Source organism: Natrix helvetica (assembly GCF_964273705.1).
Source record: "Natrix helvetica genome assembly, chromosome: 7".
Classification (NCBI taxonomy): Eukaryota; Metazoa; Chordata; class Lepidosauria; order Squamata; family Natricidae; genus Natrix; species Natrix helvetica.
In genome coordinates, this window is record NC_138558.1 from 12,967,080 (window position 1) to 12,986,409 (window position 19,330).

General features: G+C 42.4%; 1 protein-coding gene across 4 annotated transcripts in view; it reads left to right on the plus strand.

Annotated features, from left to right (window-relative positions):
- ARHGAP24 (Rho GTPase activating protein 24) overlaps positions 1 to 19,330 on the plus strand; it is a 446,035-nt gene that overhangs the window by 389,292 nt on the left and 37,413 nt on the right. For all 4 annotated transcript variants that reach the window (XM_081959210.1, XM_081959211.1, XM_081959213.1 and 1 more), the window contains one exon: positions 16,340 to 16,547. In XM_081959210.1, the coding sequence (XP_081815336.1) occupies positions 16,340 to 16,547 (208 nt within the window). The remainder of the gene's footprint in view (positions 1 to 16,339; positions 16,548 to 19,330) is intronic.

The following is a 19,330-nucleotide window of genomic DNA, read 5'->3' on the forward strand; positions in this document are numbered from 1 at the left end:
TCCCTCGACTGATTCTAACCCAGATAGTGAAAATTGGAGCAACAGGGCCATCTCAGCTCAGCTGTGATCAATTTTAGGTCAAAACTGAACATCAGAGCTCCTACAGAACAAAAAAAAATGGCACTTCATCTGCCACATTTGATTCAATCAGAATTAAATATCTCATTTCTCAGCAAGCTTTGAAGCAAAGAGCAAGCAGAAAATTTTGAGGATCAAAGCAATGAGCAAGACCAAGAAATGACCATTCAGCCTTCCTGAATTCATATCCAGAACAGATACTATATCAAGAATCCTCTCTTGTGCACTCTTGTTAAGACATAAGAAGAGGAGATGTGATGGTATTCAGTATTCTAGACTTTTTATGAAAGAACAGATCAGGAGCTTTTAAGACCAGATAGAACAAGAAGATAGATAGATGATAGATAGATAGATAGATAGATAGATAGATAGATAGATAGATAGATAGATAGATGATAGATAGATAGATAGATAGATAGATGATAGATAGATGATAGATGATAGATAGATAGATAGATAGATAGATAGATAGATAGATAGATAGATAGATAGATAGATAGATGATAGATGATAGATAGATAGATGATAGATAGATGATAGATAGATAGATCTAGATCTATCACTATCTAGAGCAGTGATCAAAAACATCAGACCATTAGTTGTAGTTTACAAAGAATCTTGCTGTTGGACTGTAACATGGCCATCAAACTAAATATCTTTTTAAAAAAACTATTAAGTCTCATAAAATGGCCAAATCTTGAGACTTTTCTTGGTTTCCCTGAAGTTTCATTGTACTTAATCTCCCAAGATCCTTAACATTTAAGTTATTTTTTTAAAAATATCTTTTTATTCACAAATACCAGTTCAGGAGGTACTCATGTTCTACTATTTGTCTACATGAGGATCAGCAAACGTTTTTAATGGCATCCACAAAATAAATAAGTAAATGATTGGAAACTATAAATATTAGCCCAGTAGCATAGAATAAATAGAGACCAGATTAAGTTTTCTGACACCATGGGCCTTAAGCTTTGGGAAAGTTTGTTTAATTTATTTTCTAGTGAATATGATTGTCTGCTGGGCGAGAGAATCCAATATTTTGGAATGTGATTTTGTTTCTTTGTTTTTATACCACCCTTCTACCCAAAGAAAAAGCCTTCATAGTTACTGCATATCCACACAAATCCAAAAATAAAGTATTAAAAGCATAAAAATCTACCATTTAAGTCTTAAACTGAAAGCTAAATGGAAGAATTATTTAAAAAATAGCTCAGCCTGAATGAGGTTTTGTTCTTGAAGGTTGAGTAGTACATATGTGTGTTGAAATACTCACTATTCAAAATTTAATAGCATCTGCAACCATGTTTTAGGGGAAAAAATATTCATTAAATACAGTGTGGAAATATTTACGAAAGTATAACATTAGCGATATTCCCCCCCCCCCCCAAAAAAAAACATTAGAAAGAGTACAAAATTGCAAATGGTAAAATGCAGCAAGGAAGGTTTTTTTTTTCCTTACGAATTTACAGACGAATAGCTGAAACAAACTAAACATCAGTAAAATTAGAATCCAAGGGAAACAGGAATATACACATTCAACTGTCCCCTGTTAAACGCCATTACCTGAGAAGTAATATTTGGCTCCTTTCTGCTTTAGAAAAATAGCCAAGACACACCCCTTTTGCCTGGTGTTTAGAAGGCAGAGACTTTATTTATTTTTAACTAGCTGATAACCTGGCGCTGCCAGGGTGTTTATTTATGCCAACCCTCCTTCCATGAACGTTGCCGCAATTTCTAATGTTGGATTTCCCCCTATTCCAGAGGGAGCTCCCTTCTGGAGTACTGTGAAGCCGTTACCATGGCAACTCCGCAGCGCTGTACAGTAGAAGCCATTTTAAGGCAGTACGGTAGAAGCCGTTTTAAGGCGCAACAGGCTCTTAACAGAACACACACCCTGAGGGATGTTCAGGGTGTCTCACCCCCCCACAGTATTTGTTTCCAGAGGGTAAGTATCTGTGTACCAAGTTTGGTTGAAATTGCTCAAGGCGTTATGCTGGGACATACGCACACACACACACAGCCATTTTAGATAGATAGACAGACAGACCTGTTTTTTATATGTTCCTTATGTCTGTTTAATGGGATTGCACATTCTATCCCTGTCTACCCATCTCACTTCATGTTGCCTTCAGCCACAATGGAGGCTATAGGCCAGCGATGGCGAACCTTTTTTGGCTCGCGTGCCATAAGTGGGGGGAGCGCAGGGGGGTCGTGTGCGGGCGTGCCGCACCCATAATGCAATGTGTGACCCCCCCAGTGCGCATGTGCACACTACAGGCACGAAACCCCCCCCCCCCATTTTTATATGCTTTTTTCACCCTCCCCAGGCTCCAGAGGCTTTATAGGAGCCTGGGGAGGGTGAAAAGAGCCTCCTCCGCCCACCGGGAGGCCCTCCGAAGGCTTCAGGCACCGTCCGGAGGCTTCCCTGATGCCTTCAGAGTGCTCAAAATGACCCTCCGAGCAAACCGGAAGTGACTTATAAAGTATATAAACTATAAAGCCTCTGGAGCCTGGGGAGAGCGAAAAATGGCTTTTAAAAAAAGTGAACTCAGCTGGCCAGCACGCGCATGCGCGCTGGCCAGCTGACAGGGCAGCGCCTTGCGTGCCCTGAGAAATGGCTCCACGTGCCACCTGTGGCACGTGTGCCATAGGTTCGCCATCACTGCTATAGGCAGACCTAATGAAGGCCTTGTATTTATTTAAATACAATTGTGCTTTAAGAAATCTTGTCTTGTTAGGATTTTTGCTCACACATACACGTAGCCCTCGACTTACAAACCTCATTTAGTGACCAAAGTTACAACAGCACTAAGGAAAGCGACATGGCCATTTTTCACACTTATCGGCCATTGTGGCATTCCCTCAGTCATGCGATCAAAATTCGGGCTCTTGACAACTGACTCGTATTTATGACGGCTGCAGTGTCCCGGGGGTCATGTGCTCCCCTTTTGCGACCTTCTGACCTGCAAAGACAATGGGGAAGCCAGATTCACTTAACGACGGTAGTTCCTAACTGATTAACCACTGCAGATATTCACTTCGCAACTATGGCGAGGAAGGTCATAAAATGGAGCAAAACTCAGTTCACAAATGTTTCACTGAGCAACAGAAATCCCAGGCTCAGTTGTGTTCGTAAGTCGAGGAGTACCAGTGCTTGAACCCAGATAAATGAAAGCACAATTTCCCTTCAAGCTTTCTAGGACAGTGATTGCAAACCTTTTAGACACTGATTGCCCAAATTGCATGCATGCACATGACCAAACTGAAAGGTGTGCAAACGTGCACGTATGTACTGACATGCGTGCATGCGCAGACATGCATGAATGCGTGCATATGCAGGGCATCCCAGCACCAGCAGCATGGCAAGAGGTAAGATCTTTTTCTTTCATGAGCTTCTGTTTCATCATTTGCAGGGAAACAGAAGCTCACAAAAGAAACGCCACGGAGATCTGACCTGGAGCGACGGCGCATGTGCCAGCAGAGAGAGCTCTGCGTGCCACCTCTGGCATGAGTGCCATAAGTTCGCCATCACCGATCTAGGAGAATATGGGATTGGCAAGAAGTGAAGATATATGGGATGAGTTCAGCCTGCACAACCCCTTGTTTCACTCAGTTTGAAGCTCTCATAACTTTAGGTGATAAACCGAACAAGGACTATCGAGAGAGTAGGGGGCAATTGTAGATCTGAAGGAAATATATAATCCGGTGGGATTCAACCGGTTCGGACTGGTTCAGGTGAACCAGGAGCTCCGACAATCAGCTGATAATCAGGGGTGCCTGCCCACCCCTGCGCTATACTGACCTATATTTCCTTTGTTTGAAGCCTAGCTGATAGGTGCGGCACAGCGGATTGCTGCGCCTCAGCTGTTTTACTCACTGGGGCTGCAGTAGAAGGTAAGTTTCTCCATAGTTGGTGGAGATAGCATCCAGGAATGGGTTAACTCCATCCAGTATCCAATCGGACTGAGTCTACAATCTGTGATGTCATACCTGCTCTGGTTGCTCCTCCCAGCTTTTAGACTCAGTCTATCCTTGGACTGGACGTGGATTTTTTTCTCTCCTCCAATAGTTTCGTGATTAGAATCTTTTGTAATTGGCTCCCCCCCCCCAAAAATTTATTCCTAAATTAACTATCTGCTCCCCTCACATCCGGGTAGAGCAGGAGGTACTTCTTTCCAGCAGGCAGGACTTTCAAACACACTATGCGCACGTCAACGGACTGGTTGTTCCACAGGTTGAATCCCACCAGTGTATATAATGCCTCTTTATGCCTGACATAAGTATTTCTGGGGGGTCCTTGGTGCTCTCTGAGCTTGCTTGTTTCCTTGCAGACATTTCATTACTCAGACTAGCACTGATGACGTTACCTAGTTTGGTAATGAAACGTCGGCAGGAAAACATCCAAGCTCAGGGAGCGTCAAGGACTCTTCATATCAACCCTGAAGCTACAAATATTCTCCTTTATTGATAAGGGCTTCTGAAATGGCAACATCTTCAGAAAAAGCTGCTGTTGTTTTTTTGTCCAGGCGTTCTTAATAATTGAACAGCTTCATAATGAGACAGGCCGTCCCCTATGAAGGCAGGTCATAAGCTGCTCAGAGCTTTGAAGATTAAAATCAATGTTTCAAATTGATCACAGAAAACAATTAGCAAGCAGCTGAACATTTGCACCAGCAGCTTTTTCAGCACTGATGTCACGTGGTGCCAATTCTGTGCACTAAGTAGTATCCTAGCTGCGGACTTCTACCAGTCACCATCTGGGAAAGTCCTGTTCAACAGCAGGTCTCCCAAATAAAGGCCGACCTTCGTACAAAATGTTTACACAAAGCTGAAAACTAATCTAGACGTTTTGTTGGCGGACAAGTCCAGAGCTGACAGATCTGTGTTTTCTTACATTTCTTAATGGGTTTCCTCGATCCTCTGAAAAGAGCATGTCAACAGTCTGTAGACAGCCAATACTACAGCTTGAAAGCTTGATAACTGTATGGCTCATGTGTCCATGAAATCCAACATGTTAGTGAACCAACGGTGAACTTCACCTTGTCTGATTGCATAACTTAGATGCCTATCTTCATCTATCCAAAATCAGCTCCTTGGGTTCAGATCCCCCCTCCCCCAAAGTGTTCTCTATTTGAAACTTTCCGTGCCTTTTATAGCAGATTTCCAAAGCAAAATGGAAATATACTTAAGCTTGCTCAATATGGAGGGATTGAAAACTGGGTAAGATTCCGTTTGACAGATGTCTTCATCACAGAGAGCATAAATTCAAATACTTTGGGGATACAATTCCCCATGTTCTCAACTCTTGTCTTTCTCTCTTGGGTGCCTTCCTCTTCCTCATGTTCTCCTCTTCCTCTTTCTCAGTTCACCTTAAGTTTCTCCTCTTTTCCTCTTTCTTTGATGGTTGGCAGTGTTTTTTTTCCCCCAGGCCAGCTTTGTCCAGTTTTTCAAAGAGTGTAGACAAAATGGTATAGGCCAGTGATGGCTAACCTTTTTTCTTCACGTGCCGAAAGCACGCGTGCCCCCTGCACTCCCCCCACGCATGCACATGCAACATCTCCCCTGCGCCCCATTGAGAGCCTAGCAGGCCTCTCTGGGACCAAAAACAGGGCATGGGGGGCACGCCGCACTGCACCCCCTGCTCCCTCCCTCCCCCCTGCATATGCACGTGCAATCCCCGCCCCAAAGCATGCATGTGTGTCTCCCGCATGCGCCCCGCCCCTGCAGATGCACAGCAGAGATCCAAAAATCACTGGGCCGGCAGGAGGCATGCGTGCAGGGCCAGATTTAGATGAAAAGAGGCCCTAGGCTATTCCACTTATGGGGCCCTTTCACCTCCCATTTTTAAGTTTGTAAATTACATGAGAGATAATAAAATACATCATTACTGTGATATATTTCAATATATTAAATGAAACATGTTGTAATTGGTACTAACCTTTATAAAAAATGTGGCACGGATAATAAATAAAAATAAAAGGCCCCTCTTGGTCTTGAGGCCCTAGGCTGAAGCCTAGTTAGCCTATAGCAGGAGTGTCCAAACTTGGGCACTTTAAGACTTGTGGACTTCAACTCCCTGGGGAATTCTGGGAGTTGAAGTCCACAAGTCTTAAAGTGCCCAAGTTTGGACACCCCTGGCCTATAGGAAAATCCGGCCCTGCATGCGTGCATGCACAGTGGAGCTGGCTGGGACGATGCCTCGCATGCCTGCAAAGACAGCTCCGTGTGCCACCTGTGGCACGCATGCCATAGGTTCGCCATCACAGGTAAAGGTCATGGGTGTCAAACTCAAGGACGGCTGGACGGATCTGACCCATTGGGTGCTTAGATCTAGCTTGCAGGATCACCCTGGAAACAGTGAAGGACTGGCCTGCTGTGCCTCTGCCAGCAAAAACGAAGCCCGGGCTGTTTTCGCTGGCAGATGGCTTCAGTAGGCCATCCAGGCCAAAAACAGGGCCTGGGGAGGCCGTACACGCCCCCGCACCCCCGGCTTCCATTTTCACTGACAGACGGCTGTAGGAGGCCATTGACATGAGAGACCAAATGTAGAACTAAGGAGAAATTCCCTAACAGTGAGAATAATTAATGAGTGGAACAGCTTGCCTCCAGAAGTTGTGAGCACCGCATCGTTGGAGGTTTACAGAAGAGATGGAACAGCCATTTGCCCAGAATGGTATAGGATGTCCTGGTTGACCATGAGCTAAGCTAGAAGACCTCCAAGGTGCCTTCTGCTCTGTTATTCTGTTTACATGTTTCAAGAGAAATTGAGTTGGATCCCCTCTTTCTATCTTATGCTATCTTACCTTTGGATTTCCTTGGAACCTTATCCAATGTCATTCACTCCCCTAAAATGTCTTGATCCTTTTGTATGTGTCTAGGGGGGGGGGATTGTTTTCATTAACCACTAACTGAAATGTAGCTTTTCACCCAATAATGCGTGCACACTATAAAGTAAGACCACACCTAGAGTACTGCATCCAGTTTTGGTCCCCGCACTATAAAAAAGATGTTGAGACTCTAGAAAGAATGCAGAAAAGAGCTGCCAAGATGATTAGGAGGATGGAGACTGAAACATACGATGAACAGGAACTGGGCATGGCTAGTCTAGTGAAGAGAAGGACCAGGGGAGACATAATAGCAGTGTTCCAATATTTGAGGGGCTGCCACAGAGAGGAGGGGGTCAAGCTGTTTTCCAAAGCACCCAAAGGCCAGACAAGGAATAATGGATGGAAACTGACTAAGAGAGATTCAACCTGCAAATAAGAAGGAATTTTCTGACAGTGAGAGCAATCAACCCATGGAACAGAAGTTGTCACTGGAAGCTTTCAAGAAGAAGAGACTGGACTGCCATCTGTCAGAAATGGTGTAGGGTTTCCTGCTTGGGCAGGGGATTGGACTAGATGACTTACAAGGTCCCTTCCAACTGTCTTAATTTGTTAAAAGTGATATCTGGCCTCTAGGCTCCAAAAGGCTAGTTACTCATGGCAGAAGTGGATCTCAAAAGCAGTTTAGGAAGGACATAGAATAAGAGATAGAAACTGTACATTTTGTCAACTTGCCGGTAATTAGGTTAACTTAATTAACTTACCCCTAACTGGCAAGGCTGAATGGTAGGTGGTCTGCTCAAGCAGCGGGTTGGACTAGAAGACCTCCAAGGCAGTTCTGTGACTCTTTCTCCAGCAGTTGGATGTCCCCCACCTGCAGTCACCTGCTCCATAGCTCCTGGGCCCATTGCCAGTGTACCCATTAGTGAAACAGTCCAGAATTGGCCAGCTCTCGGCTTTTATTATTCTCCACTTTTTGCAAAAGTTCCTGGAATGTTCAGAACTGGAGAAAAAAAAATTGCTTTAATTTGCCATTAACGAGTTCCAAACTCCTTCCCATTTTAAAAAAAAATTATCTGCCCAGGACGTTCATAAGAAAATAGGATTGTCAGCTGTTTATCATCCTACATCATTCAACAAAGGAATCGGGCCTTTGTTGAATCATGCATTAGCCATTAATGAGAACAGCTCCCTTTGCCTATATATTAAAGGAAGGTCAAAGCACAGAATTGTCAGTACTTTCATTGCACGACTGCACCAGGTATATCTCTCTCTCCCATCAGAGCTGGAAGCAATCTTAAAAACTTGGCTGGTGATATAAATAAATATATATATTACGTTGGGATAAAACTATCAAAAGAACTAGATTAGAAGTGTGCCATAAATAAAAGGAACAGGTTAATTTTTGCAGATCAACCCCAAGGAATTTACTCGGGTACAATTTGCAGTCCTTTGCTAGTACACGAGGTCCTTGACAGTTCATTTAGCAACCATTCAAAGCAGAGGTGGGTTGCAAATCCCGGCGCTACCAGTTCGTTCGTGCTCGATGCTTCTGTGCATGTGCATATATATGTAACCTGGTGCTGCCGGGGTATTTATTTACCCCAACCCTCCTTCCGTGAACTTCGCTGCAATTTCTAATGTTGGATTTTCCCCCCTTACCAGAGCGAACCCCCTTGTGGAGTACTTTGGCACAGCTCCACAGCTCTGTACAGTAGAAGCCATTTTAAGGCACAACAGCCATTTTACCCCAACCCTCCTTCCGTGAACTTCGCTGCAATTTCTAATGTTGGATTTTCCCCCCTTACCAGAGGGAACCCCCTTGTGGAGTACTTTGGCACAGCTCCACAGCTCTGTACAGTAGAAGCCATTTTAAGGCACAACAGGTCCTTAACAGAACACACATCACGAGTGGTGTTAGGGGTGTCTTACTCCCATAGTATTTGTTTCCAGAGGATAAGTCATCTGTGTACCAAGTTTGGTTGGAATTGCTCGAGGCATTCCAGAGTTATGCCTAGAATTTTGCTATATTTGAGGCATTGTGGCAGATACAAAATGGCAGTCTGGTGAATGGAAGACTTTGGTTGCTGCTAGCAGTAGTAATGGTGCAGAAAAAATATCTCTCTCTCCAAATCTCTTTGCATGATGTCTTCTCCAGAATGAGGAATGATTACGCCAAGCTAGGCTAACGGGCTCTGTAACTTTAAGAGATTTTCAGTCATCGCTACCTGTCGGGCCTGGATTGTTTGAGATTCCATGATAAGAGTATTTCTGAAACATTAATGGAATTCACCATTTATCTCTGTTGCCTTAGTTAATGAGATCAGACATGCACTCTTTGCACACACAAAAAAGCTCTCCTTTTCTTGGTCCTCAATTTATAATTAATCTGTTTAGATAGATGACTCTGTCATTTAAGTTATATATTGCATTCCTTTTCTTTATTTTTTCTTTTTTTAAAAAAGTGATCTACAGTCTAAAATCTTTTCGACAATGAAAATATTTTTATATGTTTTCAGAGTTTAATCATAGGTTTAGCTCAGGAATTACAAGTGAGATATTTCACCCTCAGTTTCAGGTCTTTGTGGTCATTAACCAGATGTTTCTCCAAGCTCTTGAGGCATTTTTTTTTTGGATGGCCAATTTTGATCACCAGTCAAATATTACCATATTTTCAAATCTGATTAGATTTATGGTGCTGTGGCTAGGATGGTGGTTTCAGAGACCAAATGCCTCTTTTGTGCCTTGAGCCACAATAGAGTTCTGGTTAGATTTTTCTCAGATTGATAGTCTTGTGAAACGCCAGGAAAATCGGGAGATTCAGGCAGTTCAAATAAGTATAACGATTTATTGCAAGTATAAGCTCTCTACAAGAATCTGACCTACTAACAGTCAAGGGAAATCAGCGGGAATAAGAAGGCAAACAAGGTGAGCTGAGCTTAGATCTCTGTTGGGTGTGCAGGAAATCATGACTTATGACGCATTTGACCCCTCCCTCGGGCTCAGCCTGGTCATCTCCTACAGTTCTTTAGTAAAAAATATGCACACAAGAATGCCATGAGAAAAATGTGCAGAATATGCATACCAGTGAAGTTATTGTACAAGTAATTCTTTTGAACTGCAGAAAAAACAATTGCTACCAACCTGCCTTCCATCGAAAATCTGTATACTGTATGAGTCAAAAAGAGGGCTGTGAAAATAACTACAGACCCCTCAGATCCTGGACATAAATTGTTTCAACTTCCACCCTCAAAATGACATTATAGAGCTCTGCACACCAGAATAACTAGACACAAGGACAGTTTTTTCCTGAATAACATCACTCTGCTAAATTAATTCCCACAACACTGTCATATTACCTACTAAGACTGTATTAGTCTTATTCTTCTCTTCCTTCCTAGTACCTATCTTTCTTAGTACCTATCTCTTTCCACTTATGACTATAACTATGTTGCTTGTATCTTTAAAATTTATATTGTTTTATTTGTTTCCTAGTATAATTTAATTGCTTATTAGTAACCTATGACTATCACTAAGTGTTGTATTTTATGATTCTTGATGAATGTATTCTATTTTTCTTTATGCACACTGAGAGCATATGCACCAAAGACAAATTCCTTGTGTGTCCAATCACACTTGGCCATGTTGCTTGTATCTTTAAATTTTATATTGTTTTATTTGTTTCCTAGTATAATTTAATTGCTTATTAGTAACCTATGACTATCACTAAGTGTTGTATTTTATGATTCTTGATGAATGTATTCTATTTTATTTTTCTTTATGCACACTGAGAGCATATGCACCAAAGACAAATTCCTTGTGTGTCCAATCACACTTGGTCAATAACGAATTCTATTCTATTCTATTCTATTCCTATTTCGAAAATAAAAAAACAAAAGTCCACAGTGAGCGGCAGACAATTAATGCAACCTTACAATTGGAAATATGTCAGAAATAGAATTCATTAGATTTATCCGTTCTTTGTCCGATATTTCTGCAGATGGGATGAGGTATTGCTATATTGCTCCCATGTTGATGAAGCCACAGAATGTGTGTTATGCAGAAAATAATGCTGACTTGATCCTTTCTTCCCAATTCTTCTATTAGTTTTGAAGAATGGAGTTGTGTTAATAGCAGGAAGGAGGGGAAGGACACTATAAAAACTCTTGGAGAATTCACAGAGTTTTATATACCCTACAAAGGGAGGCAATCAATACTCATGTACAGGTTGTGCTCCATTATAAGATCTGCAATATTTCTGTAACTCCTTTTCTATCAATGGCATCGAAACCTTTTCCCAGGGAGGATCAGGGAGTGGGGTATTCTGTGATAATACAACAGGATATAAACTATATGTAGATTTTAACTCGTTGACTAACACTAGCAACCAAGCAATGGGGGCAGGAGGCCACATAGTGGATTTCTGCCAGAACCTCCCAAGCAGGAAGTCCTCAATTTACAATGCTCATTTAGTGACTGTTCCAAATTACAACGGCACTGGAAAAAAGTGACTTCTGACCATTTTTCACACAACTGGTGCAGCATCCCCCTGATCGCATGTTGGCAAACCACACGTATTTATGATGGTTGCAGTGTTCTGGGATCACGTGATCCTCTTTTGCTACCTTCTGATCAGCAAAGTCAATGGGGGAAGCCAAATTCATTTAACAACGGTGTTACTAACTTAATTGCAGTGAGTGACTTAACAACTTTGTCAAGAAAGGTGGTAAAATGGGGCAAAATTTGCTTAACAAATGTATTGGTTAGTGTTTGGCCAGCCGGCAGGCAGCAGAGCTAGCAGCATAATCGGACAGTGAGTAGGTTTAGGGGGAACATGGGCCAGTCCTGGGGGCTGAGGAAAGCTTAGATGTGGGCTCTGCGTCAGAAGCAGAGAGGGAGCTAGATAGCAGTGAGGCAGAGGAACAGCTGGAGCCTGTTCCCAGTGTGCGCATGCGCAGAGCTGCCAGGAGACAAGAACAACTAAGAAAGCATGGTTGACTTAGGAGTGATTGGACCCTCCCAGAGGAAACAAAAGAGAAGTGAATGGGGAGTGGGCTTTTGTAGGAAACAATTTGTTCCTTCAGTCATTTCAAGAGAGGAGAGTTGTGTTTGTGATTATAAGAGACTCTGTGCCAAGTTTTGCCTTGCCCTGCATTTGGAAACTAGTTATCTGGCAGCTTGCCAAGCGAGATAAGGTTCGTGTTGGTAAATATTCCTCTGAAAGACTGTTTGCCAAGCCTTGCTGACTGTGAATGAAAGGCATTCACAGTCATGTAAATAAAAGCGGTTTTGCCGGGACCCAGACTCTGCTTCATGCTTGTTAAGGAAGCCTAGGTCAGAACAGTTAGCAACAAAACTTTTGAGCTCAATTGTGGTCGTAAGGACTGCCTGTATATCCAGATTTAATAAAGACAAATTTCCTTCTCACATCCCACGCACAGACCCAGCAAGATGGAGCAGTGTGGACCACCAATGAATTTCTTGGAAAGTTTTATAAGTATGAAACACTCAATATTAGTGATGAGAATCATTTGAAATCATTAGTGTGGCAGTTTGCTGTCTTGCCTGGGGTGGAGGGGGATGGGGGGGAAGACAATGGTATGCTTTGTAGGTCACCATCTTTCATCTTGCTTGAGTAAGCGAAGAATCCAAGGGTCTCCTGAGCCTGCAACTGTCACAGCTAGTTACAAGGAATTTTGCCGCCATTCATAACCTCATTGTCCTTGCAAAGAGAGTTTAGCGATTCTTCACGAAGAAGAGAGGCTGAGTTTCATTATTGTCTCCACACTCCATCAAAAAGCATCACCACTGCACTCTAGAAGTAGTCTATGATTTATAACACTATATGCAGTGGCAAGGAAAACACCACAGTACAAATTAACAAACATGAGATAGAGGTGCTTTTGTTCCTGGTAGCAAGCTATTGCAAATGTAGTCTGAATCTTTCCAGGAATGTTTGGAAGGATTAAGGTGAACCTTAATGAAAATTGAGCTATGATAGTTTGATCTCACTGAATAGACTAGATTAGGGCGAACCTTAATGAAAATTGAACTGTGATCATTTAGAATAGAATAGAGGTAGAAGTAGAATAGAATAGAGTAGAAAAATAGAATAGAATAGAATAGAATAGAGGTAGAAGTAGAAGTAGGATAGAATAGAATAGAATAGAATAGAATAGAATTGTGATTGGACACAAAGGAATTTGTCTTCGGTGCATAAGATCTCATGTCACCGCTTTGCAAAATCATATTAAATGGAATCATTTAGCCAACTTTGCTCCGTGTTTTAAAAGGGGGTGTCAGATCAGCAGCCAAAGGAAAGAGAAAAGAGAAAAATGCTAAGAAGGTGTTTTTTACATCTCTATAACATTTTCATCATGAAAAAATTATGAAAAAAATGTTCATTCATTAAACTCTCTTGATTTTCATAAATTCATCCAACCCATATACTGATGTAAAGTTCAAGATACTTCAATACCCTATCCTAAGCATATTCTTAAGATGAGATATAGATTCTCTGACAAATGAGTGCTTCATTAAACATCTTATTAATAGCAAACTCAACCGTTTCCCAAGCATTCTCTTTCTTGTGAAACAGCTCTACCGTTAGAATTTTTATGCTGGTTTCATACCAAAAATGTCTCCTTCGTTTTCTCTCCATCCCTTCAAACGGATGGAAAATAGACTTCTTTTGAAATATCTTAAAAGAAGAGAATGACATGTATGAGTGTGTATATGTATGGTTTTGTTTGACTTGACTTAGACTTGGACTTGATTTGACTTGACTTTGACTTGATTTGACTTGTCACCTATCTTGTCTAGATTTTGGTGAAATCCTGATGAATGGGCTATTGTGTTCTTGTATCTGTTTACTTTCTTGTTGACCAAATGTTATGTGTGAATGCCCTGTTTTTCATTGTACTTTCATTCCTGCAGATCTCTGACTTCCCACATTTCAATCCAAGCCAGGGTTTGTCATAAGAGTTCAGTCCATCAGACTTTGCAGTTTGGTAGTACAAGTAGCCATAGAGGCTTCAAAGTGGGTTGTGGGGAATCAAATTAAGAATACTTTTTTTAAGCTGAGGGAGGGAACTTTTGAGAAACTGCACGTCAGACTTCAGCGCAGCCTTCGTTTCTGCTAACGTTCAAACAAAGCCTGCTTCTGTTCAACTTCCACCACCTGTAAAACCACTTCCTTCTGGGGAAGAAAAAACTTCTCTAATCATACCCAATGTATTATTCAAGCATCGTTGCAGTTTTGAAACATCAAACAATGGACCTGTACAGTTTATGGAACGAGCATGGATGAAGGATCTAGAAGATCACAATGTATAACCAAACAGAGAGGTCTTCTTTGTCAGAGTTTGTTGCATAAATTCAAATCCAGAAGCCCACACAGATATCTGATTCAGCTGGATTCATTAACTTCTTTATATACGTAAGAATAGATGAATAAATGTACAATACCAACAGGTGGTTCTTCCAAGTAAACACAAGGCAGGAGAGTTACAGGCAAACACAAGCAGCTAGTTTCATTTCTGCAGACAAGCCCAGACAGACTGCTAGTTTACTTCTGCTTTAGTTTCTGTTTCAATTCTCTGCATAGACTCAGATCTGTTTAAACTCCCCTTGGCTGACTTAGTTGCTATCCCTATTCATTGGCTGACCTTGTTCCCATGTCTCTCCCAGTCATGAATATTCTAACATTCTTCTACGTCGTCATTATGACTAACGTGACTAAAGAGTTATACATAAACAAGTGGTTGTATTTTCAAACAGAAGCTGATTCGTCCTTGAGAGCCTTGCCAGAAAGATAAAAGGAAGCGCAGCTAAAATACAACACAAGCAATGTTGGTTGCTAATGGAAACGTGATGAGAAAAAAGGACACCCTTCCATAGGAAGCTAGCAGTACTAGGCACAGATAGAGGTTCACTTGGGTTGCAGAGGAATAAGACAATAAGTGGACATTCCTGGGTCTCAGGTCTCTCAGACTAGACAAAAGCACTTTAAGAAACAATTTCCCAAAACAATGCAAAAATAACATTGCTAAGGTTTTTGTTCTTTTGTTTTGCTCAGCCTTACTTGCAAATACTTCATTTGAGCGGCCCCATTTTGTTTGCATATAACACTCAGACTATTTCAGTTTTTAAGGATAAGAAACTTCTCCCAAACAATATAGAAAAATGGCTTGATGTTTCCTTATCACACAGAAAGTTCTAAATGATGAATCATATTGCTTTTACCAACAAGATGAAATTTCAACTCTATTAAATAGTAATGGCAGCATTTCTGTCCTGTTCTTGTTTTTTTCTCTTCTTTCTTTCTCTTCTTCCCTCATTCTCTCTTGATTTCTTGCTTTGCTTCTCTCTCTCTCCCTTTCTCTCTTTCTTTCCTTCCTTCCTTTTCTCATTCTCTCTTGATTTCTTGCTTTGCTTCTCTCTCTCACCCTCTTTCTTTTCTTCCTTCCTTCCTTCCTTTTCTCATTCTTATTGTGTATAGATAACACAACATAACCACAGGGCCTCAACCTCCCATAAACTCTATATACTGCATTTTTGGGGCACCCTTTTACCCTAGACCAAATGCTAGGCAAAGAGTCAGTTTTTAAAGCCCACCAGAAGGCTAATAGTATGGCGATCCTCTGAATGGAACTGGGTATATCTAGTTTCATGAAAAGAAGGACTAGGGGAGACATGATAGCATTGTTCCAATATCTCAGGGGTTGCCACAAAGAAGAGGGAGTCAAACTATTCTCCAAGGCACCTGAGGGTAGAACAATAAGCAATGGGTGGGAACTGATCAAGGAGAGAAGCAACTTAGAACTGAGGAGAAAGTTCCTGACAGTTAGAACAATAATCAGTGGAACAGCTTGCCTCCAGAAGTTGTGAATGCCCCAACGCTGGAAGTCTTTAAGAAGATGTTGGATAGCCATTTGTCTGAAACGGTATAGGGTTTCCTGCCTAGGCAGGGGGTTGGATTAGAAGACCTCCAAGGTCCCTTCCAACTCTGCTATTGTATTGTATTGTACTGAATGTCCTCTTTGTGGATGTGTGTGTGTGTGTGTGTGTGTGTGTGTGTCTGAGATCCCACCAGATGGAAACATTTAAGGGAAGGCAGCTGGAGCTACAGTAAGTTTTCCCTTATTGGTGGCAGATCAGCTTCATGTTGTGGTCTACCAGACTTCTTATATTTATGTATACAGTAGTTAACGTCCATTCTGTTGGCTCTTTCTTCCGATGCCTTGTAGTGAAATAAACTTGTAGTACTTTTGTACCACTCTATTCTGGTTCCTGGGTTCTTGCACCTAACATCATTGCAGATAATGTAGTTTTAGTGTTAGGGTTTCCCAAGGCCAATGTGTAAACAGTGCAATGAAAGACATATTTACCGTGAAGAGATCACCTTGAGTATTTACAGCTACTGTTGTCATACACAGGAATATTTGGGCAGAAGCTGGAAGACACCGTTCGTTATGAGAAACGATATGGAAACCATTTGGCTCCATTGCTGGTAGAACAGTGTGTGGATTTTATTCGTCTGCGGGGGTTGAAGGAGGAAGGACTTTTCCGATTGCCGGGCCAGGCTAACCTCGTCAAAGAGTTACAGGATGCCTTTGATTGTGGAGAGAAGCCACTGTTTGACAGGTAAGACCACAAACGTATCTTTTTATAGACTTCTCTTTCAGGGGTCAAAGAACACGTTTCTCAAAGCAAGCTCGCCTACAGTTCACTATGTCTCTTTGACTGTAACTCCACATACTGTGATGACCCGGGGAGTGGCACGAAAGTAACACAACCAGAGAACAGGTCTAACTCCCCTTGATTGCTCCAACTGTGCCCCCAAACGTTTCCACTTTTACTATAAGTCTGGGAACAAAACTCTCACACGCATCTTCATAAGCCTCTGGCTCTAGTGGTGGGTTCCGGATCCCGTTGCAACCGGTACGCTGCAACGGGAACCGGCATCCCGTGAACGCATGCAGCACGCGCACAGCGTGCGCATAGCGTACACAAGCGTACTTACCGCCCGTGATGCTCCAGCTGCTTGGCCGAGCATCACACAGGGGGCATACACTCTGTGCGCGAAAGCCCCGATCGGCTCAAATAGCGGTAAGGAGAGCAGGCAGGCGGGCGGGCCCTTCAGAGCACCGTACTGGAACAGTACCTGATGCTCCCAACACGCACCGGTACGCTCGTACCGGGGCGTACCGGTCGTATCCCACCACTGCTCTGGCTTCAAGTAATCCAGTAAATCAGGTTAACTAAATAGCAGCTGCCTGCAATTTGGCAGGTGGAATCTCACCAGGCTCAAGGTTGACTCAGCCTTCCATCCTTCTGAGGTGGGTAAAATGAGAACCCACATTGTTGGGGGCAATAGGCTGGCTCTGTAAACCGCTTAGAGAGGGCTGTAAAAGCACTGTGAAGCAGTACATAAGTCAAAGTGCTATTGTTATTGCTATAGAAATAAATAAAATTATAACCTTCCATCCAAGAATTCTTGATTAGGTGGGACAGTTTCTCTCAATCAGATAGTCTCTAGATATATTGAGACTAAAAATTCCAGAATGCTGAAAACTGGAGGCAACAGGAAAACAAGCTGCTGTGTGTGATTTCACATTTCACTACCAATAATCCTCCTACCTTTCATGTTTATATATATATGCCAATCTCAATTTCTTGTCAGTCTCAATCTTACACGGGAAAAGACCCGAATACAACAAAACCAGCATATATATATTTGTTGCCTTGCGAAGTATTTTATGTTTTTCCTTTCACTCTGTTGGTGCCAAGTGCTCTCTTTTTTATGATTGTTCATCTTGCCTTTCTCTTTCCAAAAACTCCTACTCACATCTGGCCGACTATAAGGCGATTGTCATAATAGCTCAATGAAATGAGCAACTTGTCTGTACACGTTGTCAATTTGAAGAGTCGGTTTTCATAAGACGAAAAAAGCTAAAGAATAAAATGCCAAGTATTACATTCGCAAGTTGATTGATGAGGCCAGTGCATATGAAATAACAATCATTTATTAAGGGTCAGGCTATGGCACTATCTGGTTCAATATCGCTGACAATGACTGGGAGTCCATGGCATTTCAGACAATTTAGTCCTTAACAGAGAAGAGAAGATTTATAGCCCAGGGTTGAACTGTGGGGTCCTTGGTGCTCTCTGAGCTTGGTTGTTGTCTTGTAGACATTCCAAATGTTGGCTAGTTGGGTAATGAAATGTCTGCCAGAAAACAAACAAGTTCAGAGAGCACCAAGGAGCCCACTTTGTTTTTTCCCCTCCTTGACACAAAGACAGATGTAATTCCCCTAGGTCAGTGAAGGCAAACCTTTTCGGCACCGAGTGCCAAAAAGAGAGCGAGCGCATGCGTGCGCAGCACCGAGTGCCGAAAAGGGAGCCCTTCGTGCTCACTCATCCGGGCCGCGACCAGGAAGAGAAGCCCGCCAGGGGGCATGCGTGTGCCAGAAAATGAACTTCCAGTTTCTGGTGCACAGATACACACCAGCCAGCAAGTCTTCCGGTTAGCGATGCCGGAAGCATTGATCAGCTGGCCGGCGTCCATAATCATGCTGGAAAATGGAAGACCAGCCCTTCCGGTTTCCGTCACTGCTGCATGCACAAAGACCAGCTGAATCTCACATGCGCATGCATGCCAAAAACCCAGGAGAGGAACGGGCAGCACCACATGTGCCAAGCAACATGGCTCCGCATACCCCTTTGGGGGCGCATGCCATAGGTTTGCTATCATGGCCCTAGTTCAACTGTGACCCAGATGTTGGCCTTAAGCCATTTCTCCATCTTTTGTTGAAAGAATCCATCACTGTTTGGAAGTTCCTAAGCTCTGCTGGTTGTTTAACCTTCCAGGCATTGTAATTGCACCTGACATGGTGTGTGCCTCAATTTAATCCACGGTGAAATGTCTGCACGAAAATGCATCCGTGTGAAATCCTTTTTCACACAGGTGTGCGCTCCTTACTCTGCAACAATTCTACGCCTAGGAGTTTTCTCAAGAGAGATAATGCTGAAAAGAAAGTTCCAGCTGAGCTCCTGTGTTTTTATAGATTAAGCACATTTTTGCTGGGCTCAGCAACTGTCAGTGAGTGGTGGATATTCTTAAAAATGGACCGTTGCAGGAAAACCCAAGTCGGCAAAAGAATCTTTGCAGAGTTTTGCTGTCTTTCTGACCTGCTATTCTGTACTTGCCTGAAGGCACAAGCTGCTCACCCTTTTCACACTGTGGCAAATTACAGGCACCCACACAAGGCATGTATTTACAAAGAACGGTCCTGAATTGCACCATTATCTTCCTTAAAATAGAATGGAACCCAAAATATAGTTGCCAGTTTCAGCTGAAATTAATCATTCACGCACACTTGAAATATGTGCATGTCGCATATTTGCATGTACATGCATATATATAT